The 25,699-nt window shown below is 35.8% G+C and overlaps 1 protein-coding gene and 1 pseudogene across 1 annotated transcript in view; both read right to left on the bottom strand.

Moving 5' to 3' along the window:
• The window catches only part of TAF4B (TATA-box binding protein associated factor 4b), a 126,472-nt gene that overhangs the window by 12,143 nt on the left and 88,630 nt on the right, over positions 1 to 25,699 (bottom strand). Inside the window, exon 14 of the mRNA XM_077900318.1 lies at positions 16,220 to 16,330. Within this exon, the coding sequence (XP_077756444.1) occupies positions 16,220 to 16,330 (111 nt within the window). The remainder of the gene's footprint in view (positions 1 to 16,219; positions 16,331 to 25,699) is intronic.
• On the bottom strand, positions 1,582 to 7,279 carry LOC144315306 (homeobox protein CDX-4 pseudogene; annotated as a pseudogene).

The raw sequence follows: 25,699 nt of genomic DNA, 5'->3' as shown, positions 1-25,699 counted from the left end.
CCACTCTTACCATTTCTATTCAAGACAGTACTGGGGATGTTAGCAAGAAAAAATAAATGAAAGAAAGAAGGACTCTATTTTGATTTGTAAACATAATTGTTCAGTGACTCTTTAGGAATTTACACCCAAAACTACCAGAACAACTAAATAAATTTAGCAGGTTAGAGGATACAAGACTTGCTATATGAGCAACAAACTGAAAAGCATAATTTAAAAAATACCATTTCAATAGCATCAAGAAAATAGTATCTATATGTAAATATAATAAAAGACATGAAAGACTTCTAAAGAGAAAGCTAAAACACTGCAGAGAGAAGTTAAAGATGATAGATATACAAAGCTCATATTGCCTCAATACTGTCAAGATGTCAGTTCTTTGCAAATTGATCTACAGATTCAATGCCATCCTAATACATATTTACATTTTTCTAATAATGACAAGATGATTCTGAAATTCATATGAAAATGCAAAGGACCCAGAATTGTCAAAAACACTATTGAAAAGGGACATAGTTGGAGGATTTCGACTATCAGATTTCAAAATTATTAGTAAGCACAGTAAGCAAGAGACTGTAGTATTGGCATAAGTATGGAAAAACAGATCAACAGAATAAAGTATGAATATGCACTTCTGCATATACAGTTAATTGATTTTAAATATTAAGTCATGATAAATGGAGTAAGTCTTTTCAATAAATGGGATGGAGTAACAAGATATTTATATATTAAAAAATTAGGCTCAACCCCTAACTTTCAGATCAGACATAAAAATTAAGATAAAATACTTAAATGTAAAATGTAAAGCTTCTAGCAAAGAAATCTTCAAAATTATGGTTACATATTTTTTTTTAGGATATAGAAAGCAGTAACTATAAGAGAAAATGGTAAGTTATACTTCAAAGTTAAAACGTTCTGTCCTTCCAGAATATACTATCATGAAAATAAAAGTACACTGCTAAAGGGAGTGTGAAATGGCACAACCATTTGAAAAACAGTTTAAAATTCGTTATAAAATTAATCATATATCTATGATTTTTTTATATTTATTATTTTTATTAATCAGTGGTAATGGATTCAGAATCATCTCCTACTGATTTTTAAACATTTGTCTTGTTATGAAAATGCCGTTAGCTTTTGAATTAATCACTTGCAAAGGTAGCTACAGCTGGATAAATTTCTCTTAACTCTTCCCCTCCAGATAGCATAAAAGAATACACCCAGCATCAAATAACACAAGTACGTACCACAAATGTGCCTTCTGCCTGAACTGTTTTTTATAATTTGTTCATAAATAAGTTTCCAAAATTGTGAATAGAGTTGCAAAGGCCTGTGATTGTAGCTTTCAATTGTATAGTTTACCATCAAGTTCCTAAGTGACCACCATATAACATAGCATATGATAAGAGTTTTCTGAGGATGGTTTCTAACAGTAAGTGACCTCTTCAACCATGCCACATCCATTTGTTCTGAGTACTGCCTTAGGAGAAATTACATCCTGTCCTTACTCTCCTGCTGATATCTTAGAGACCAAGAAGACAATGCTAAGGGATAAGGGGTTTTCCATTTCTCTTTGCCTTTCTTTCATTCAGAGACTATGACCGGCTGTATCTCAATAGGCTGAAATCTATGAACAGCAGATGAGGTGGTAAAAAAAAGTGCTAGGTAATTCCCCAGGGCTGATGGAGCCAGAATCACTTTGTGCTGAGCTTCCACTGTTCTCAAACTGGGAGATTTTCTTTCTGATCATCTTTCTCTCCTTGGGTCTGCAATTCTGAAACCAGATTTTCACCTTTCAGAAAGGCCCAGGTTGACTGCCAGTTCTGATTTTCTCCGAATGGTGAAAATGCAGTGGAATTCCTTCTCTAGCTCCAATCTTTGATCATCGGTGTAAACCACACAATACTTTCCTTTTGTCCTGGTTTTCCTGGTCACCTGCACGGTCTTTCGCATCCATGCATAGGGCTGTGGCGGCTTCTGTTGGGAGAACTGGCATCTGCAGCTTCGGCGTCTATGGGGAACAGCAACCCGCTGGCTGGGGCTGGCAGGCTTCCACTGGTGCTTCCCCCGCCCACAGGGCCCAAGTTGCTGTATTCCTGAGAGCCAAAAGCGGAAGGGTTCGAGATCATGTCGTTCATGGGCACTGTGCCCACTGTACCGGATGGCCCAGGGTACACATTCCAGTCTTCTCGAGAGGGGCTATAGGGTGAACCCCAGACCCCCAGCGATGGCCCATGAGGATCCACGCTGGGCATATGGGGATATCCCATGTAGTGTGCATAGGCAGGCACCGCTGTGAAGTTGGAGGCTGGCAGGGGACTCCCATTGCTACCAGTCTATCTTATGATTTAACAGTATTTATCCAAGAGAAATGAAAACATATGTCCACAAAATGACTTTAACAGGGATGTTCATAGCAGCTTTATTTATACTTGTCAAAAATTAGAAAGAGCCCAAGTGTCCAATAAATGAACAAATTATGGAGCGTTTATTACAATGGAATACTACTCAGCACTAAAAAGGAATGTACTGACATGCGCAATGTGAAAAATCTCAAAAACATATATGCAGAGTGAAAATTTAAAAACAAAAAAAGTATATTACCACATGATTCCCAATTACACAAAGTTCTAAAACAGGCATGACTAAGCTATGGTAATGGAAATTAGATCACAGTAACTGTGGAGTAAAGGTTGGAAGGAGGTGGTCATGACTAAAAAAGGCATGACAGAACTTTCTAGGATCACAGAAATGTTTTGTATTTTGATTTGGGATGGTGGTTATAATTAAAACCAGTATTTTTTTTTTTTTTTAAGATTTTATTTATTTGAGAGAGCACAAGCGAGCATAAGCAGGGGGGTGGGGCAAAGGGAAAGCAGAGAGGCCAACTCAGGGCTCAATTTCAGCATCCTGGAATCATGACCCGAGCCAAAAGCAGATTCTCAATCGACTTAGCCACCCAGGCACCCCAAAACCAGCATATCTTATTGTAAATAAATTACACCTTGATCTCAAAAACAAGTGTAAAGTTCATCTGAAGTTTTAAAAGTTATTCCCTCCTCAAGACTTCCCCCAAAGGAACATGGTTACTTCTCTCTCAGTTAAGTGGCCGACTCTTGATTTCGGCTCAGGTCATGATCTCGGGGTTGTGAGATCAAGCCCTGCAATGGGCTCTGCACTGGACATGAAGCCTGCTTGAGATTCTCATTCTCTTTCTTACTTTCCCCCATAGAAGTACTATTCAAATTGATCTATAAATCCAATGTAATCTGTATCAGAATTCCAGTTACCTTTTTTGCAGATATTGACAAAATGATCCTAAGATACAAATGTAAACTTAAATGACCCAGAATAGCCAAAACATCTTGAAAACAAGAAAGTCAGGTTGGAAAAAAATCACTTTCTGACTTCAAAACTTCCTGCAAAGCTATAGTAGTCAAGACACTGTGGTTTGTATAAGGATAGAAAAGAAAAAAAAAAAAAAAAAGGATAGAAAAGATATATACATCAATAGACTAGAAAGTCCAGATATAAACCCATACATTTATGATTAATTTATTTTCAACAAGGGTGTTAAGACCATTCAATGGGAAAGGATGGTCTTTACAAAATATTGTGCCAGGACAACTGGATATCTACACCAAAAGAATGAATTTGAACCCATCTCACATGACACATACAAAAATGAACTCTTGAAAGGATCAAAGATGTAAATGTATGAGCTAAAACTGTAACATTCTTAGATACAAATCCTGTAACACTGAATTAGGCAATGATTTCTTGGATAGGACACCTAAAGCAAAAGCAAGGAAAGAAAAAGATAGATTGACTGGACTTCATTTCTACAAAGTAAACATACAAATGACCAACAGGGAAATGAAGAGATATCCAACATTATTAGTCATCAGAGAATTACAAAACAAAATCATAATGAGATCTACTTCACACCCACTGGAATGACTATAAAAAAAACAACAACAAAATAAAACCAAAAAACAGGTAGTAACAACTGCTGACCATTATGTGGATAAATGGGAACCCTTATGCATTGCAAGTAGGAATGTAAAATGGTACAAGTGCTATGTTAGGCAGTTTGACAGTTTCTCAAAAGGTCAACATAGGGCACCTGGGTGGCTCAGTTGGTTAAGCCTGCCTTTGGCTCAGGTTATAATCCCAGGGTCCTGGGATTAAGCTCCGCATGGGGCTCTGTGCTCAGTAGTGAGTCTGCTTCTCCCCCTCTCTCTGTCCCTCTTCCCTGCCCCCCTCAGGCTCTCACTTTCTCTCTCTCAAATAAAATCTTAAAAAAAAAAAAAAAAAAATCAAACAGTTATCACATGACCCAGCAATTCCACTCCTAGGAATACATACAAAAGAAATAAAATTTGAGTATGAATGTTCAAACAGCATTGTTTATAATAGCCAAGTACAGAAACAATCAGCTGATAAATGGATAAACAAAATATGGTGTATCCATACAACTTATGGATAATGGAGTATTATTCAGCCATAAGCAGGAATGAAGTACTGATACATGCTACAACATGGATGGATCTTGAAAACATCATGTGAAGTCAAAGAGGCTAGACATAAAAGGCCACATACTATATAATTCCATTTACTGAACGTCCAGAATAGGCAAATTCTTACAACCAGAAAGCAGATTGGTGGTTGCAAAGGGCTGGGAGGGAGTGACTGCTAATGGTTATGGAGTTTCTTTTTGGAATGATGAAAATGTTTTGGGGTTAAATGGAGACAGCTGCATAGTCATGGGAATATACTAAAAACTACCGAACTGTATACTTTAAAATTTTATGGTATATGAATTATATCTGAAAGATTGGCACAATCTGGTAAGCCAAACAAACAAGTTCAAATAAACATTCTGAAAGCAACTTATACTTACTGTTTTTCAATACTCTATGGAATTCTTGGGAAAAATACATAAACAGGAATTCAACAATATACTCTAAATGTTATCAGAAAGTACTGTTATAATACCTAAGGCAGATGTATTGCTTTTCAAGAAAACCTGGGTTTTCACTGGTAACATTTATTGACAATTTGAGCATCTACTTTGGGAGAATTTCACAGAGAAATTAACTGTCATTTAAACTATGGAAAGATGCTTAGCAAAGGAATTACCAACCACTTTTCCCATAAACATTAGTTTGTTGTTAATTAGCAATCATCTATCACTTTGGAAAACCCTCTAAGGCCTGATATTTATTATAGGCAGCCCTACAATACACAGGCAATTCTTGCTTTGCACAGTCACTAAAGTTGGAACCAAATAGCTTCATACAAGGCTGAAACAGAAAGCTACTAGCACAGTAGGGAATAAGCATAACAGTATAACTGGTGATGTGAGACTACTACAAGAAATCTAAGGAGGGTAATACTAGTGTAAATTACAGAAGCAGTATGCATATAGGCACACTTTTAAAAACTGTTTCTTAGGAGCCTGACAATTTACAGGAATCATCTTACAGTTTGATAGGTTAAAAAAATAATCTCTCTTAGCATAAGCCAATTATTATGCTAACTATAATTAAAGTGCTTGGAAGGGAAAGAAAATACTTAGAAAGCCCCAAATATTACATTTAAAACATTATTTGCCCTGGGAGGAATGGTGACCAAAATACTTAATGATGCAGAGGAATTTAACAATATCTGAGGAAAAGACATGGGAATCTTAATCACTGAAACTCTTCACAGATAACTTGTAATTTTATATACATTATTCTAATTTCCAGTTTAACCACAAGTATCCATGGCTAACTGCTAAAAAAAAAGGCCCACCCTGCTAATAAGGTTCATCATTGGTATCCCGTATCACAAACTCCAAGTTCTTTCCTAATCACGCTCAGTTGTAAGGCAGACTAGGTCATAGTAGTGTGTATGTAGCCAGCATAGCTGCCATAAAGAAAACTGTAACTTTTTTAGATTATAAATTCCAAGCAAGCTGAGACCTAGTTCTATTCTCATCACTGTACCTAGAGCACAGTTGGGTGACTAAATAAATGAATAAGTGAATACAAATGCCATCTCTTCTGAATAGAGAATAGAAAGAAGATTAACCAAAGACTAATACATAACAAATGGCATTGAGGTTTTAAAATAACAGGGGCTCCTGGGTGTCTCAGGTGGTTAAGCATCTGCCTCCTGCTCAGGTTGTGATCCTGGAGTATCGGGATCAAGTTCCATGCTGGGTTCCCTGTGCAGCCTGTAGTCGGCTTCTCTCTCTCCCTGTGCCCCTCCCTTGCTCCTCTCTCTCTCTCAAACAAATAAAATCTTTAAAAAAAAAAAAAAAGGTTTTAAAATAACAATATCCAGTACTGATTGAGATACTAATAAACATACACTTTCATATATTGCTGGTTGGAAATATAAACTAGTTCAATTTTGGTGGACAGCAATTGGCAGTAAATACTTAAAAGGAACTTTAATAAACACTCATTTGACCTTGCAGCTCTATTTCTGGAAGAAAAAAAAACAAAACCCATGGTCAAAGATTTAATTATAAATAGGCTCATACAGTATTATATTAGAAATTAAAACATCTCCAATGAGAAATGGATAAATTATAGTATGCCAATGAAATTTGTAGAAAAACATTTAATGATATGGTTAAGAGGTATATATGATATCATTAAGTAAAAAAGTAAGCTACCAATATTTCTATACTGTGAATTTTGTAAAAATGTGATAGGATGTGGATAGCTTAATTTCCCTCTCTATATTTTCTATCTTGATGAAAACAAAAATTTTAAATATGAAAATTTACTTTATAGAGGCACTTTTTAATGAAATCACCAATCTGAGGAATCAAAAGGTTTAAGTGACAGGGACAATAAAGGGACCCTAGAGGCACTGACAGAAAAGAACCCACTGAATATAAAATAGAGAAAGCAGACAGAATAGATTCCAGGCACTAGGTAAAAGAGGTAGGCTTTGGAGCTTATGAGTAGAGAAAGGTTTGTGGAAGGGGGACAGTCTCCATTTCAGGTCAAATGAGGTAGATGTTCCCTTTAAAATCCAAATATCCAAATGTGCCCCTTTCTTTGTGATGAGAGAAGTCAACTAGATATAGCAGAGGTTTTTGTTTTTGTTACCTTGGAGGAGGTACCCCAACATAATCCAAACCATTGGACTCCTAGAAAGTTCACCGAGGTAAGAGGCACCTGAATTTTTGTGGGAATTTTCCTCATCCTCTGGCATATATGCACCTTACCAAAATGTCAATAGGAATTGTTACATCCAGCTCACCAGAGCAAATTGGCATGGTATCAATATGATGGATCAGCATAATGTCCTGTGGGAGAGGTTTTCCAGGTCCTTGCAGACTAGCTTATGACAGAAAGCTCCAGAGAGTTCTGAGATAAGTTAATGGAGATATATTACTGACCCCACCAGTTGAAAGCAAACAAATTCTGATGGGTTTTACTAATAAATATATAGGAAAAAAAGCATATGCCAGATAAATATTTGCATACCAACTGCTAGGGGTTGCATGGACTCGTTTCAGCAACAAAACCCTGCCTGGCACAAATGCAGTTGAAGCCACCACCTGATTAAGTTTATAATAACTCACCATCATTCTTCAAGACCCATTTGTCTTCTTCAATGCCAAATAGATGAGTTGAATAGGGATGTGATCGGAATTAACACTTCTGCATCTTTCAAATTCTTAATGGTAGTTCTGTAATCCCTCTAGGTAATAGTGTACTATCTTGGTAGGTAGATAAAACTCTAGTAGCTTTCAAATGACTTTCCCTCACTTCCATAAGTCAGTAAACTAAAGTGGGATCTCTGTTGAATTCTAATTATGCATTCCAAGAATATGGAAACAACCACATTGGGCTCATTGTTAGGTGGCCCTAAGCCAAAACTCCACTGACTGATAGAAAACAGTGGTGTTTGGGTATTCTAGAATTCATAACATACTGACCCAATATTCAGCAATCCCTCCAAAGCCTAATTATTTCTCATTCTCCAATGTCCATTACTTTAATAAATAGTCACAGGTCTTTGGGGGAAGCCTAGAAGACGATCAACAGCATAAATTTTGGCTGTACGCCAGGACCTGGCTTTCCCTTCATTTAAAGGTTCTTGGATCTGTGTGGCTTAAGTCTAGGGATGGGCTGAGGAGCTATAAACTCTTTATTAAGATCATCCAAGTCATACTTTTGTTCCCCAGGGTTTAGAGCTCTTCTGCTTATGGAAATCAATGAATAATTCACAAGGTTTCCCATCTATTTAGTTGTATGGAAACTATGACCAACTATCCCATGTCAAAAATCTCTGCAACTCAGACTTCTCTGATTACTGCTTTGGTTTCACTGACCATTACAATAACCACACCTTCTTCCTTTGTTTCCTGCAATTAAGTGCCAGTACTTGTCTCTCTCACCTGGGATTCCATTACTTCTGATGAATTCAAGGATCCTAATTTGATGGCAAATTGTCCTTTCATTAATGGCTTAAAAAAAAAAAAACAACAGGGATCCCTGGGTGGTGCAGCGGCTTGGCGCCTGCCTTTGGCCCAGGGCGCGATCCTGGAGACCCGGGATCGAATCCCACGTCGGGCTCCCGGTGCATGGAGCCTGCTTCTCCCTCTGCCTATGTCTCTGCCTCTCTCTCTCTCTGTGACTATCATAAATAAATAAAAATTAAAAAAAAAAAAACAAAAAAAAAAAACAGCCAACATAGATCTTGAAGGCTGTTGCGGCTCTCCTCATGAATGTATTTCTCAGAGTCCTGAGAAAAGGAGTATTCCCTAGACCAACCCAGGGGACGTGTGTGGTTGTTTTTGTTGTTGTTGTTGTTTTAAAGATTTTATTTATTCATGAGAGACACAGAGAGAGGCAGAGACACCGGCAGAGGGAGAAGCAGGCTCCATGCAGGGAGACTGATGTGGGACTCGATCCCAGGATTCCATGATCACACCCTGAGCCAAAGGCAGATGCTCAACCGCTGAGCTACCCAGGGATCCCGTTGTTGTTTTTATTTATTTATTTTTTAAGATTTATTTATTTATTTATGATAGACATAGAGAGAGAGAGAGAGAAAGAGGCAGAGACACAGGAGGAGGGAGAAGCAGGCTCCATGCCAGGAGCCCAATGCGGGACTCGATCCCGGGACTCCAGGATCACGCCCTGGGCCAAAGGCAGGCGCCAAACCGCTGAGCCACCCAGGGATCCCCTGTTTTTAAATGAAAAATCCATTCAGGGTGCCTGGGAGGCTCAGTACGTTAAGCATCTGCTTTCAACTCAGGTCATGATCCTGGGGTCTTAGGATGGAGCCCCAGGTTGGGCTCCCTGCTCAGCAGGCAGTCTGCTCCCCCCTTTCCCTCTGCTCCTCCCCCCTGCTTGTACTCTCTTTTTCTTTCTCAAATAAATAAACAAAATCTTTAAAAAAAGAAAAACCCACTCCAGCATTTTAATCCTTAAATATTTGGATAAGTTCCTCTACAGTATAAAAATAAAGTTCTAGCATCTATCTTCAACTTTACGTAGTTTAGGCCACTTTTTAGTTTAGTTTTCAATCAATGAAGCAAACTGTTAGAGCCATTCATAGCCCTCTGACCTAGTACCTTCAATCTGGAATATCTGCTTATGAGCCCTTATCAATACCGTCACTGATCCAATTTTATATGCCTTCTGCTCTATTCTTCCCACAGCATTCCCCAGGTAATAACAGGCAAAATTATTCACACTTCCTCATGGGTAACACCTAGTAGGTACATCCCTCATGCTCTGGGGCTGTTGGAAGTGGGGTTACAGAGGTATAAGAGCAATTAGAAATGGTGAGAGTAGGTCCTGAAGGAGATCAGCAGTCTCTGAATAAAAGGCTACAACCTTAGGGGAAGCCATTACAGATTCCTCAGGAGACTGACCGCCCTCAGACAGAGACATGACTGGTAAAGGTGGCTAGGCAGACCTAGGGAGTCCAAGGTACCCAGCTTCACGGGAATCTACCCATTATTTCCCACCCCAACTTTTAGTTTTCCATTCTTTCCCTATGTAACCTTAACACAAGAGACCAAAAACTAGAAATTCATTTTGTACTGTAACTCAGCCACCTGCAGGATTAGACTTTGGGTTTAGTTTTCAGAAATCTCTGCCCTTGGCTACAAGAGATAAGGGTTTCTTTTAGAGCAATCACAGAGGCTTTACTCCCTTATGTGGACTCTGAGCTCAGAATCTAAAGCCTTTCTTTCCCTAAATTCCCCAGTGTACTTTGAAGGGAACTATTATTCTTATTTTCATGTTAAAATGTTCTGTGGCAGTAAATACTTGGTCTCTGAAAGCCTTACCTTCTATGGGCACTTGATTATTACAGTCTACAGCTGATAAAATAACTATTTTGCTACAGTATGCCATGGATCACTAGTGTCTCCTTTGACACTTAAAATAGGGCCATTAAATACTTTTGGACCTAATTAGACTCAAGAACCCATTCTGGAAAACGTAGAACTAATTTAGGAACCCATCATTACATTACTGTTCCTTTACAACTACTTATGATACAGATGTATCAATCAGCATTTGAACAGAGAACACAAGAATGATACAGAATATGGGTTTTATAACAGAGATTTGGCCCTAAGTAATTATGAACCTGGTCAGTTTATGTTCAGCTGTTGACTCTGGTGGTAGGCCTGGCCCAAGGTTTGGAGAAGCCAAGAGAGAGGATATGGGGGAAGCTGAGGAGCCCTGTGGCTCTCCCATGCCAATAACATTTGTGAACTGCAAGAGTTTCCAGTGTCCACACCAACCTTCTGAAAATAAGTATGGCTGCAGTTTCACTTCCACCTTGCAAAATCAAAATAAATGCCTCACTGCTCACAGTAACCAGGAGCAATGCAAGAAAAGGAATTCTGGGACATGCACCTCCAGCTTAGTAAATTTGACATAATACAAATCCATCATACCATCTATGTCTTTTTTTCTTTTTTTAAATACTTGTTTGGATTGATCCTAAGTTTTAACTTCTAACCCTTCTATCATTTATTTCTGCTTTCATACTTTCAATTTCCAAGAGGTTTTTCATTTTTTCCAGTCCTTGTTAAAAACAGCTTTCTATTCTTGTTTCATGGTTGCAACACATTCTGCTGCTTTTTAAATTTTTTTCCAGTTTCCCACTGCTTTGTGCCTTTTCTTCCAGATTCTCCTCTTAATCTTTTATGTAAGAGGTTTCCTTACATGTGGTTATTCTCACTGATATGTTCATATTTAAAAGTTAATATTAATATTTAAAGCCTCTTTTCTTGGTTAGTTACTTTTTTCAGAAAGAATGCCTCTAGTCTGTAGGCAATTTCAACTCATATACTACTAAATACTCTTACTACTGTTTTCTCCTCTCTTCTTTATTCTTGTGTATTTATGTTTTCCACTCCTTTACTAACATTTACGGGAAATTTGGGAAGAGAGAAAGATAAACCCATAATGTGTAATTCAACATATTTCACAAGAAGTCCCTAAACATAGCTGACAAAGAGTCAACCTTTAAATCTCGGGAAAATTTAAAAGATTCAACTGTAATTTAGATTTATGTTTAAGTTATTTATGAAAAAGCAGCAGATTTGTTTATAGAAGTGTGAACTAAATAACATTTTAAAAAAAGATCTCAAAATATGAGCTGTTTCTTTATCTACAGTAATAACATACTCTAAATTCCAGTGAATTTATGTGACATTTATAGAAAATGTTAGATGACGATAAGTATTTTTAAATCTGTACTAAGTCAGTGACAAAAGATAACAATACACACTTCAGAAAGTTATGGTTTCCCTGGAGCCTGGTATAAAAGAAAAGAGATGAAGAATGGCACTACCTGTGCTCCTCAAGAACATAAAGATTAAGCCTGTGTACTTTCATGTCAATAACCTTAATTTTGATTTCAAATTTCCTAATTTGTTGCTAAGCAAAGTTTCATAAAAGTCCTTTCTCCTCTTATTTCAAGAGTTAAAAACATTACAGGGTAGGGCTCTATCCTGCTTCTTGACAGAAAGAGAATATACTATCTACTGGATAATTTTTTTATTCTGGTTAGCAAATGAACACTATTTTAAGTAATATATACCAGACACATCAATACTAGAAGCACCATGTAACTGATGTGGTACAATAACCACTTAATTAAAAAAAAAATCAGCATAGGGTAGCTGGGTGATGGACATTAAGGAGAGCACGCGATGTAACGAGCACTGGGTGTTACAGAAGACTGATGAATCACTGAACTCTATTTCTGAAACTAATAATATACTATACGTTAATTAATTGAATTTAAATTAAATTTAAAAAACAAAGAAATATCACCATTTCAAGCCAAGTGAATAATTAATATACTCAGGAGTCTTCATTTATGTTTATAAAAAAAGCACTGTAAGTAAAACTGCATGTAGATGTTCCAAAATTTTTACTTTCATAGCTCCAAAAGTGCTTTTATGTATAATGATGTGATTTTTTAATATATGTTATAAAGTCAAAATAAAACCTATCTTTATATTCAACAAAAATTGAGAAATATTGTTATGAATGTTGGATCATTGATAAGCTACATGAACTATCTAAAAATATTGCTAGGGGCAGCCCCAGTGGCGCAGCGATTTAGCGCCGCCTGCAGCCCAGGGCGTGATCCTGGAGACCCTGGATGGAGTCCCACATCAGGCTCTCTGTATGATGCCTGCTTCTCCCTCTGCCTGTGTCTCTGCCTCTCTCTCTCTCTGACTCTATGAATAAATACATAAAATAAAAATCTTAAAAAAATATTTAAAAAATATTGCTAATAGGAAAAAAGATCTTTTCTAATTCAAGGATCTAAAATTAATACAGGAAATAAAGTTATTAATGTTTTAATATTCCAAAGGACCCCAAACACATCACTTAAGCAATACACATAAACAATACAAACATGCAAACACTAAATCTTAAAGTGGGTCCTAATTTACTATGTAAGTATCTGTACAGTCTATTTTTTAAAAAAGATTTGATTTATTTTACAGAGAGAGAACACGGGTGTGTGCATGTGCACAAGCATGGGGAGAGGTAATAGGAGAGGGAAAAGTCTGCTCTCCACTAAGAAGGAAGCCCGATGTGGGGCTCAATCCTAGAACCTGAGCTAAGGTAGACACTTAACCAACTCAGACACCAAAGTGTCCCTATATAGCCTATCATTAATTTAAAAGCTAATTTCATACACACACACACACACGCGCGCGTGTGCACAGCACACCACATACATAAAACTTCAAACTATAGCAGTAAATTAAGGACAAATTCAAGTACTCCCAAGTAGTAAATTTTAACTATTTTCCTCTGTTTTTAATGTCACCAGGTTTATTTTTTAATGTCAACAAATATTTGATCCAAAGTGATATTTGGTACTTGTTGCTCTTTGCCAGGGTAACACAAGCAGATAGTAGCTGACGCTATTCAACTTGTTCAAGACTCCTGAGAATATCAAATCTATAAGAGGCCAGTTTAATATATAAATTGCACAAATAAATCTTTTTAAGGATAAGAGACAATTTTGATTTTACATAACGGAAAAAAGTACCAAAGGACAAAAGTCTAAAACTAATTTCTCCAAATTTATTATTACTTTTGATTTATTACCAACAAACTTTTCTGAACTTTTAGTGTAGACAAGAAACTGCATCTGAACTAAGGAGTTACTCTTCAAAGAACCAGACTCTACCTCACTCCCCTCTGGGATTATATGCTTATTCTAAGAAATTTAAATCTAACAGGTAAATCTAGCAGACAGAATGTAAAGCCTCGGTTTCCAAGGTAATAGAATATTAAAAATAAAAATGTATCATATGTCATTTTTGTGTTATTTGTGAGGGAGCAAAACAAATGAATAAAAAAAAAGGGTATTAAACAGTCCCGATTCATGCAATTTAAGTTATTGGAAGGGCAAATAAATGAGCAATAAACTTAAACATCAAAAGAACATAAAATAGGCTTCTCTCCAGTTTCACATTTTTAAAGAAAATTGCCTTTAAACACAAATTGCCTTAAAACACAAATAAAAATCAACAAAAAAGTAGTTTTAACTTATTTCAAAATAAGGATCATACTAAAATGTCAGCAGCTCGTTAAAATGGGTATTTTTAGTTTAGGTTAGTATTACTTAAAGTACTGGCTGTTATATAATATAGTAAAATCTGACAACTATCTAAGCTTAGAGTCCAAGAAATACAGGGGAAAGTATACATACCCAAATTCTCAAAACTAAAGAAACACCAAACATACTATTCAATATATTTTATATACAAGTCAGGACACACACATCTGTTTTTAAATTTAAAAATCAGTAATTTTGCATTTTAACTCCAGTAGATATAAACTGATTTTATATCTATTTGAATACCAAGAATACATTTCCCCCGATTCCTAATCTATGACCTTTCTCAGATAGAAACATAAAGGAAAAAAAAACCACCTAAAATTATTGAGCACCTGGGTAGCTCAGTTAAGTGTCCGGCTCTTGGTTTTGCCTCATGTCATGATCTCAGGGTCCTGGGACTGAGCCTGATATTGGGCTCCACGATTGGTGTGGAGTCTGCTTATTCCTCTCCGACTGGCCCTCCCCCTGCTTGCCCTCTCCCTCTGTCAGATGGATAAATAAAATCTTAAAAAAAAAAAAGAAAAAAAAGGACTTCACTACAGCTTACAGAAATATTGCAGAGTTTAAAATGCTGAATGGGTTGGCACTACATAATATTCTAACAAAAATACACTTGTTTGTGGACAGAGTTGATTTTCCATCTTCAGTTATTGACCAAAGTGGCAGACATAGAGTACAGACTTTCTGTTGGCACCAATGAGAAGATTCAGCTAAGTTCCTTCATTGCTGCTTTCCAGGTCACCAGGGACCTGATTGTCACAGAGGCCTAAATGCCAACACCATTTGCTACAATTTGCAGGCCCCACAGTGACTGGAGAACAGGGGACTGAGTTACAGGAAGAACAGCTGCCCAGGCAGGGGAATGAAGCCACAAATGGCCCAAGTTTTGGAAAACTCTGTTCCAGGCATGGGTGGGCAAGGGTTTCAAAAGTAACATGTTTGTAGCTGTTTGTAGCAGGTACAAAACAATTTTAATGTAAAAAAAAAAAAAAAAAAACCCAAACCAATAACTGTAGTTTGGTCCCAGTTAAGTAAAAACAAAATCAAACATGGATTTGTGAACACCCATGAGATACATGTCCATATTCATAACAAATTTCTGGAAGGCTATGTTAAAATCTTAATAATGGAGACATCTGCTTGAGCAAGAGATGGGGGGACTAGAAGTCTGTGGAGGAAGCATTTATTTTTCAAACGTTTTTATACTGTGGTTTTTGGGGGGATGCGAACACATCGCATTCACTACATTTATAATGAAAAACAACTGATTTTTTAAATCCTTCTATTGGGATGATTATCATTCATTCAGGAACTGTCAGTGTTCAGGGTCAATGCTAGAGAGGAATTTGTCTCAAAGCACATTTAAATTTTACACCGCAATTTTACAGATGAGACTTGACTCTTATTGCTGACCCTATCTCAGGGCTCTACCATACCTTTATCTCATCCTGATGATAGATCTGTAAATCTACCATTACATCAAATATTTGCTCTAGAGATGTAAGATCCTTCCTTGGTGCTAATCAAACAATTAATGATTTTTATTGAGTATATAAGTGCCTGATTCTGTGGAGGAATACCAATGGATAGAATTACAGTCTTGTTCAAAAAATTTAAAGTCTTACAAAGAAAAAATATGCGTCATATAAGGAACAGTGAATAATTTGCCATGCAAACACATTATGTACTGAGACAAGAAGTCAATGAGGAAATGAACAGTTGGGGTTCATGAAATAAATAAAGAGGGTAAATTTGAGCTTAAGAGATGAGTGATATTTAGATACACAGCAGGAAGACCCCTGGAAAGAATGTACAGAAATAAAATATTGAGATAATGAGACTTAGTATGACTAGAGATGGAGGACAGGAGGAGGTGTAAAATAGGTAATCAGCAGGAAGGAGTAGTTCAAGGTGATATATATCCTAAAAACCAAGGAAAATGAAGATTTTACAAAACAGGAAAAGGAGAATTTTAACAAGCATTTGGCAGCACAAGCATGGTAGAGAGGGTAAACTATATACCTTTGCATCCTTCTGACTTGCTATCTTGGCATGAAAAATAAAATAACAAACATGACTTTAATACCTCACTTCCAGACCCAGATTCTAGTGGTCTCTTCTTTCTTGGTCCAATGGCTGCAAGAGCTGTGAGGTTAGCATCTCTATGCTGTATCTGCGCAAGCTCCAACTGTTGTAACTAGAAGATGGGAAAAAAAAAAGTATGGTTACACACAGGCATGCTCAGAAGGGAGAAAAAATTGATCACTAATCCTACTTCTATGTTCTTCATCAAATAAGTTATAGTATAAAAGATTCCCCTAATAGCCAAGAGCATATCATTTCCTGATCTCTTTACTCCAACAAACTCTTTAGTCCTGAATCTATAAACAGAAGAGGCAGAATTTAAGTAAGGAAGAAGTATAGAATAGAAGAAAAACAAGAAAAGAAAGGCATCTAGAGCTTAATTTATTGTTAATCACAGGTGAGAAATGCCTAAAAAATATATTGCACAGTAAATTGGAGAGAAATTGGCCAAACTATAATCAATCTTTTCAGATTAAAAGAAAAATTACTTGAAAATAAAGACAGTTTTTGTGTTTCATAGGAAACAGTTCAATGCTGTATGATTTACAAACTACTTCCTTAAAAATTAATGCTCACAATCACATTGAAAAGTATATATTAATTACTATAATAGAATATGAAAAGTAAAATTATACATGTATTCATCTCTCCCTCTTTCTTTTACTAAGGAAGACATGCTTTAAGAGCTTAAGAAAACATCAGCATTTTTCACAGAGCTAGAAGGAACAAACCATACAAAGTTTGCATGGAACCACAAAGGACCCCCAATAGCCAAAGCAATCTTGAAAAAGAAAGCAAAATCAGAGGCATCACAATTCCAGATGTCAAGGTATATTACAAAGCTATAGTGATCAAGACATTATGTTACTGGCACAAAAACTGACATAGATCAATGGAATAGAACAGAAAACCCAGAAATGGACCCACAACTATATGGTCTTCAACAAAGCAGGAAAGAGTATCCAATGGAAAAAAGATGGTCTCTTCAACAAATGGTGTTGGGAAAATTGGACAGTGACATGCAGAAGAATGAACTGGGACCACTTTCTTACACCATACATAAAAATAAATTCAAAATGGATGAAAGACCTAAATGTGAGACAGGAAGCCATCAAAATCCCAGAGGAGAACACAGGCAGCAACAACCTTTTTGACTTTGGCTGTAGCAACTTCTTACTAGACATGTTTTGGAGGCAAGGGAAACAAAAGTAAATATGAACCATAGAGACTTCATCAAGATAAAAAGCTTCTACACAGCGAAGGAAACAATCAACAAAACTAAAAGGCAACTGATGGAATGGGAAAAGATATTTGCAATGACATATGTAATAAAAGTTTAGTATCCAAAATCTATAAAGAACTTATCAAACTCAACACCCAAAAAACAAGTAATTCAGTTAAAAAAGGACAGAAGATGTGAACAGACATTTTTCCAAGGAAGACAGAGAGATGGCTGATAGACACGAAAAGATGCTCAACATAACTCATCATCAGGGAAATACAAATCAAAACCATGATGCAATACTACCTCACACTTGTCAGAATGGCTAAAAACAGATTCAAAGGGGCATTATCAACAACAGCTAAACTATGGAAAGAATCTAAATGTCCATCAACTGCTGAATGAATAAAGAGGATATGGGGTGTGTGTATAGGTGTGTAACAAGAAATATTACTTAGCCATAAAAAAGAATGAAATCTTGCCATTTGCAATGACATGGATGGAGCTAGAATGTATTATGCTAAGTGAATTATGTTAGAGAAAGATGAATACCACATGATCTCACTCATGTGGAATTTAAGAAACAAAACAGATAAGAGGAAGAAAAAGAAGAGAGGGGGGAAGCAAACCATAAGAGACTCTTACCTAGAGAACAAACTGAGGGTTGATGAAGGGAAGATAGGTGGGGGAATGGGCTAAATGGGTGATGGGTGTTAAGGAGGGCCCTTGTTTTGATGAGCACTGAGTATTACACCAATTTTACCATATATGTTAACTTGAATTTAAATAAAAACTTGAAATTAAAAAAAAAAGAGAGGGTCAGCATTTGTTCTATTCAGGTTTTCAACTGAAAACAAAAAACTGAAAGTATTATTTTGCTGTACAGTTTTTTTCATAATTAACTCAGAATATCCAAGCCTATAAGGTATTATTTAGTATGTGTGTACTAAACTATATACTCATGAAAAATGCCCTATCAAAAGGCAGATAAATAAGACATTAAAACTAGAAAATAAATGCATGAAGGAGCATCATTTCATGAAGGCAGGTGAGTGTCAAATGGGTATTCATGAAAAAAAATAATAACCAAGTCAAAATAAAATATTACTTCATGGGTCCTTAAGCTTCTTCAGAAGAGGAAGAATGTTCAATTACCATCAAAATCTTATGACTGTGGAGGGAAAGGAAGAAAGAACCTGGCACTGGTTGCTAAACAAATATTCAAACAAGATCAGGCTCCAAGATAACCAACTGAAAATCTGTTGAGGAACTAGACACACACACACACACACACACACACACACACACACACACACACACAGAATATTCTTTTAAAGAGAGCACTGACCAAATTTTGAACATATTAAAGAAGAAGCAGGATGAAAATTGGACGAAATACAAAGTAAAAGATCATTCAGATTATTTTATAATATTAGAGGAAAGATAAAAAACAAAGCATAGGTAACTGAGTCTTTAGTAAAGAAGAAAACACAACTAAAAAAAAAAAAAGGAGAACAATTCTTCATTTGCTTCACAAATTACAGGGCAAAATTCCCTCTTCTAAATTGCAGGTTTACTTATATATAAATTGCTAGAAAGCTATCTTCAGGAGTCAGAAACTATCTTTTGTTGGTGCTGGCCTTTTAAATAAAATACATAGTGTTAGAATCTGATTCTGTCACAATCTAGAACTTCTAGATTACAAAATACAATTTTAGTTAACCTACCCTACAGCACAAATCAAACAGTGAGTTATATTTTAAAATCTTTCTCTGGAGAAAAATGGTGTCTCCTAGATAGTCACGACAAATAAAAAGTTTTTAAATTGCCTCTGTCATCAAATTTCCATACATATGTATGTAGTCAAACACTTTCTCCCACTCTGCAAATTATACTTTGGTTTTCTGAAATCTCACAATGTTTTAAAATTTTGCAAAACTCTAACAAAAATTGAAACTGACCATAGTTTTGGTCTGCCCTATGTACAACAAACTTTCTCAAAAACAATGTATCTTGGCCAGCACAATAGAGAAAAACTAGGCATTTTTAACCAGAACAGAGGAACATTCTGGGCATTAATGCAGATTTGGCATACACAAGTGGGGAAAGATGATATGTAAGCCGAGTTCAGTAAAAACAGCCAGGCACTGAGTTAGAGGCTTGCGGGTAGAAATAGGATTGAAAGTGACATGATCATCTAAACAGAAAACCTCAAGTCAGCTATAACAACAAAAATAAAAGTCCTCCTAGGAATAATAAATGAATTTATTAGCAAGGTTGCAAGATGCAAGGTGAACACAAAATAATCATTTCTAAATACCATTAAGGTACAACTGGAAACTTAGGTATAAAATCTAAAACATATGGGTATTTGTATTCGATAAGATCATAAAAAGCAGATGAGAGAAATAAAATATAGACAATGGAAAGACACACTGTGTTCCTGGACTGCAAGACTCAACATAGTAAACATCTTACTTTTCTAAAAAATTTTATAGATTTAACAAAATTCCAATAAAGTTTTTCTTGCAAATATGGATAAGTTAATTCTAAAATTTATATGGAGAGGCATCTGGCTGGCTCAGTTGGTTAAGCATCCAACTCTTCATCTCAGCTCAGGTCTTGATCTCAGGGTTCAAGCCCCACGTTGGGCTCCACACTGGGTGTGGAGCCTATTTAAAAAAATAAACAAAATAAAATAAATGAAAGTAAAATTTATATGAAACAGCAAAGGAACTAGGGGCGCCTGGGTGGCTCAGTGGTTGAGTGTCTGCCTTTGGCTGAGGGTGTGATCCTGGGGTCCTGGGATCAAGTCCTGCATCAGGCTTCCTGAGGGGAGCTTGCTTCTCCCTCTGCCTATGTCTCTGTCTCTTTCTGTATGTCTCTCATGAATAAATAAATAAAATCTTTAAGAAAACAAAGGAAAAGCAAAGGAACTGGAAAAGCTAAGTCAATTTGGAAAAAAAAAAAAGGGAAAAAATTGAAAGAATTACACCATGTGATTTAAAGAACTACTTATAGAGTGCTACAGTAATCAGAATAATGTGGTACTGAAAAAGGAAAAGACACATAGAATAATGAGGCAGAATGAAGAATTAAGAAACATACCCACATAAATATGGTTGATTTTTGACCATATTCTCAGTTGAGAAGGTATAAAGCATAATGTTTTCAAAAAAAGTTGGAGCAATTGGACATTACATGTGAAAAAGTAAATTTGACCTTTAATCTTACTCCTTATACTAGAATTAACTGAAGATGTAAACTACGAGCTTCTATCAAAAAGTGTAAAAGAAAACCTTTGTGACTTAGGGCCTAGCAAAGAGTTAAGACATGGCACCCAAAACAGGTCTGTTGAAAAAACAAACTGATAAATTAGACTTCATACAAATTAGAAACATTTGCACTATGAAAGACATAGTTAAGAGAACAAAAAAAAAAAAAAACCCCACACTGTTTCATTTCTCTCTCTTTAATCTCTGTATGTCTTCTTTTTCTTGCTTTATTGTACTGGCAATATAACACTGAGTAATGGTGATGAAATTAGACATCTTTGTCTTTTTTCCTAATCTTTGGAAGAAAGCATCTGGTCATTTCACCATTAATAATAATATTAGGGCAGCCCAGGTGGCTTGGCAGTTTGGCGCTGCCTTCAGCCCAGGGCGTGATCCTGGAGACCTGGGATCAAGTCCCACATCGGGCTCCCGGCCTGGAGCCTGCTTCTCCCTCTGCCCCTCTGTGTCTCTCATAAATAAATATTGAAAAAAGAATAATATTAATAGTAGGGCTTTATTAGCTGTCCTTTATCAGATTGAGGAAGTTCCTTCTATTCCTTGATTCTTGAGTTATTCTTATTAATACACAGTGAAATCTATCTAATGTTTTTCTGCATCAATTGATATGATCTTTCTTAGACTGTTAATAGGTTGATTATATTTACTGAGTTTTGAATATTAATCCAGTTTTGCATTTTTGGGTCAAGATATATTCTCTTTATATATTAATATAAAATATTAATTTGGTCCACTTGGTCATGATATATTATTTTTATACATTACTAGATTTGATTGCTAATATTTTTGTTGAACATGTTTATATCTATGTTCATGAAGGTTACTGAAATGTAGTTTTCTTACTTTGTATGTTTTTCTGGTTTGTTTTTAGGGTAATGCTGGTTTTATAAGATGAACTGGAAGAAATTGTGTAGACGTGGTGTTAATTATTCTGTAAATGTTCAGGAGAATTTACTAAGTAAAATCATCTGTAGTAGAGATTTCTTTATTAAAAAGTTTTAACTATAAATTCAATTTATTTAATAATTACAGAACTACTGTGGTTAGCTACTTTGCTTGGCTAAATTTTCATAGCTTGAGTTTTTCAAGAAACTGGTTATTTCATCAAAGTTGTCAAACTACTTGAATAGAGTTGTTCATTTGTATTCCCCCTCATTCTTTTGACACCTGTAGAGTCTATAGTGATTTTCCATTTCTTTCTCCTGATATTGTGATTTATATCATTTTTTTCTTTGTCAGTCTTACTAGAGATTTATCAATTTTGTGGACCAAAGAACCAGCTTTTGTTTTTTACTACTTATCTCTATTTTTTTCCTTCTGTTAGCTGAAGTCATTTATTTTTGCTTTTATTTATTATTTCTCTTCTTCTATTTGCTTTGGGTCTATATTGCTCTTCTTTGATCAGCTTAAGGTAAAAGCTTAGATTATTGATTTGAGATCTTTCTTTTTTAACATAAACATTTTTTTCTTTTACTTTAACCTATCTACATCATTACATTTGAAATGAGTTTCTTGTAGATAGTTTAGTTGTAGTCTTTAAATCCATTCTGATAGGGATCCCTGGGTGGCGCAGCGGTTTGGCGCCTGCCTTTGGCCCAGGGCTCAATCCTGGAGACCCGGGATCGAGTCCCACATCGGGCTCCCGGTGCATGGAGCCTGCTTCTCCCTCTGCCTGTGTCTCTGCCTCTCTCTCTCTCTCAGTGGGACTATCATAAATAAATAAAAATTAAAAAAAAAAGTTTAAAAAAATAAATCCATTCTGATAATCTCTATCTTTTAATTGGTACATTTAGACCATTTACACTTCATATGACTTAGCCAGGTTTCGACTTAGGTCCATCATTTTATTATTTGTTTTCTGTTTGTTCCCCGTTTTTCATGTTTCCCTTTTCTACCTCTTTTGGGTTATTCGAACATATTTAATGTTTTCAATTTATTATTTTTTGTACTGTATACAAAATAGATAGCTTTGTATTTAGATAGTTTAAAATTTTATTTTAGTGGTGGTTCTAGAGATTACAAAACTTACTTAAATTCTCAGTCTATTCAGAACAAATATTTTACCACTTCAAGTGGAATACAGAAAATTTATATCCTTTTACTCTCCAGGTATATGACACCCACATTGAAAATCCCTGACAATGTTATAATTTTTGCTTTCAATATTTTAAAAAGCTTAAAAGCAGAAAACTAGTCTATTATACATTTCTGTTGCTCTTTCTTCATTCCTGATGTTTGAAGGTTCCCTTTGGTATCATTTCATTTCATTCTGAAGAAGTTCAACTTCCTCTGCTGGCAACAGATTCTATACTTGTTGCTTCATCTGACGATGTCTTTATTTCACCTTAATTCCTGCAGGGTATTTTCACAGGATATAGCATTCTAGGTTGGTTGGCAGTTCTTTTCTTACTGTGCTTTAAAAATCTGTTGCCACTTTCTTTTTGGTCTCCATGGTTTCTGATAAGAAATCTACAATCATTTGAATTGCTGTTCCCTTATTGGAAAAGTATACATTTCTCTAGCTAGTTTCAGGAATTTTTTCTATGTTTTTAGTTTTCTAAGACTAGATGTGACTGGACCTTAGTTTCTCTCTGATTACCCTATTTGAGAGTTCACTGAGTTTCTAGGATCTTTAGGTTCCTGTCTTTTTCTAAATTTGGGGGTTTGTTAGCCATTTATTTTTTCAAACATATTTTTAGCATCTTACTCTTTCTGAGACTTCAACAACATTAATGACCTTTGGTTATTGTTCCACAGGTCTCTGAGGCTCTGTTTTTCTGCTTTTTGTTTTCGATCCATTTTCCCCTTTGTTGTTCAGATTAGATAAATTCTATTTGTCCATCTTCAAGTTCATTGACTCTTTCCTCTTTCATCTCTTTTCTGCTATCTAGCCGATCCAACTTGTGTTTTATTTCGATTACTATCATCTTCAGTTCTAAAATTTTCATTTTAGAACTTTATTCCTGGTTCTTCAAGCCAAGTAATTTTGAACAATACCTGAATATTTAAATATTATAAAGACTCTGGGTCTTCTTTAAATCCTTGAGAGTATGATATTTATTTCAGCATGTAAAATAGGCCAGTTAGATTTAGGCCACAAGTTGCAATATGTCTTCTGTGGGCTTAAGCTTCAACATCAGTTCAGTCTTCAAAGCCTTTGTTGTGCCCTTTGGATCTGTTCCAAATAGGTATCATTCAGTGAGTGTTCAGTCAGGGACCTCAGTATTCTGATAGTTCCATTCTTTTCTTTTTTTTTTTTTTTTAATAAAGATTTCATTTATTTGAGAAAGAGGAAGAGAGAGAGAGAGAGAGCATGAGCAGGAGGAAGGGCAGAGAGAAGCAGACTCTCTGCTGAGCAGGGAAGCCCAGTGTGGGGCTCGATTCTAGGACCCTAGGATCATGACCTGAGCCAGTGGCAGTCGCTTAACCAACTAGGCCACCCAGGGGCCTCTGTTAGTTCCATTCTTAAAGTTTTTATGTATATTGATTAGAATCAGATTCACATATGACAAATGTGTAGCTAAAGAGTAGGCCTAGAAATTTAAATAATAATATAGGGTTCCTATCCTGAGCTCTTCTTATTCCACAATATTCCCTGTAATTTCTGATTCCCTAGGCTCCTGTTTTTGTTCATGGACCAAAAAGCTGGGGCTTTAGTTACTCTGCTTTGCCATCCATTTCTGTGACTGTATGTCACAGACTGTATGTCTGTGATAGTAAGCAGCAAGAAGAATAGGGGTGGGGAGGTGAAAGAGGGATGCAACCACACTGCTGATTTAGTGATATTTTGAATTCTCATCTTCCCCAATTTGTCTACCATTTACTTTTTCAAAGCCTTCAAATAGCTTTTCTGTGCATTCTGTTTAGATTTTATATCTGTATTCAGTGGCAGACAGTGTGGAGTGTTTTTACTCCGTTAACCTTTAAAAAGCTGGTTTAATCAGAATTCTGACAACAGGTTTCTATTAAGTTATGTTCCTACTAGGCCTTGTTCCATAAAACTTATGCCTGCTTGCTCACTTACACTAGCAATACATACTTTGGTCCATACAGGCTTAGCAGGTTCTCTTTTAAGAGTACCCCCACTCCTTCCTTATGGCTAATGAAAAAGGTGGAAGCCTTCATTTCCCTTATCACACAGTCTTTCTGATATCAAGCAGAGGTCCCCTAAAATTCAAGTCAGTGCCCTAAAGAGCAACAGAGCAATGGCAGTTGAAGATTATTTTATTTCTGATGTTTACTACGTGTCTCTGTTCATTTTTAAGTATAACCATGGCAATATTCACTTTAATCAAGTCCAACACATGTTAATAAGTTTCCTTAAAGATCACATAAGCTCTAAGAGGTAAAGTTTAATAGAAGTACTTCTTGATGCTAAGTACATAATTTTGAAGGACAAAAACCAAGGATAAATAAAAATTAATAAAAACATGGCAATATTCACTTTAATCAAGTCTAACACATGTTAATAAGTTTCCTTAAAGATCACATAAGCTCTAAGAGGTAAAGTTTAATAGAAGTACTTCTTGATGCTAAGGACATAATTTTGAAGGACAAAAACCAAGGATAAATAAAAATTAATAAAACCAGAATCTAAAACCTTAGGCAGAATTAGAGGAGTAGAATGAAAAATGAATAAATCAAGAATTACATAGTCCCTCCTCAAATATAGGGACACATTAACAGGAAGGACTAAATTATTTAGATAATTGTGAGACTGACACCATGGGAAATCCAAAAATGTGTTTCTTTTTTGTGCTTAAGGAAGGCAAGGCATAAAAAATAAAATGCAAGTGCTGAAAGTACAAAATGCAACAGCAGAGTTGTCCTTTGTAACAAATGATCCAAAAACACAAAGCACTGTCATCTTCAGTCTGATTTTGCTACAAACTTTTGGAAAGTGATAATAAGGCAGAAAGCAAAGGAAGGAGTTGAGAGGTAAGTTAATGTCTCCCTCAAAGCTTAT

The sequence above is a fragment of the Canis aureus genome, chromosome 6 (genome assembly GCF_053574225.1).
Source record: "Canis aureus isolate CA01 chromosome 6, VMU_Caureus_v.1.0, whole genome shotgun sequence".
NCBI lineage: Eukaryota > Metazoa > Chordata > Mammalia > Carnivora > Canidae > Canis > Canis aureus.
The sequence above is the reverse complement of the archived record's forward strand: the minus strand, read 5'-3'. Positions and strand labels throughout refer to the sequence as shown.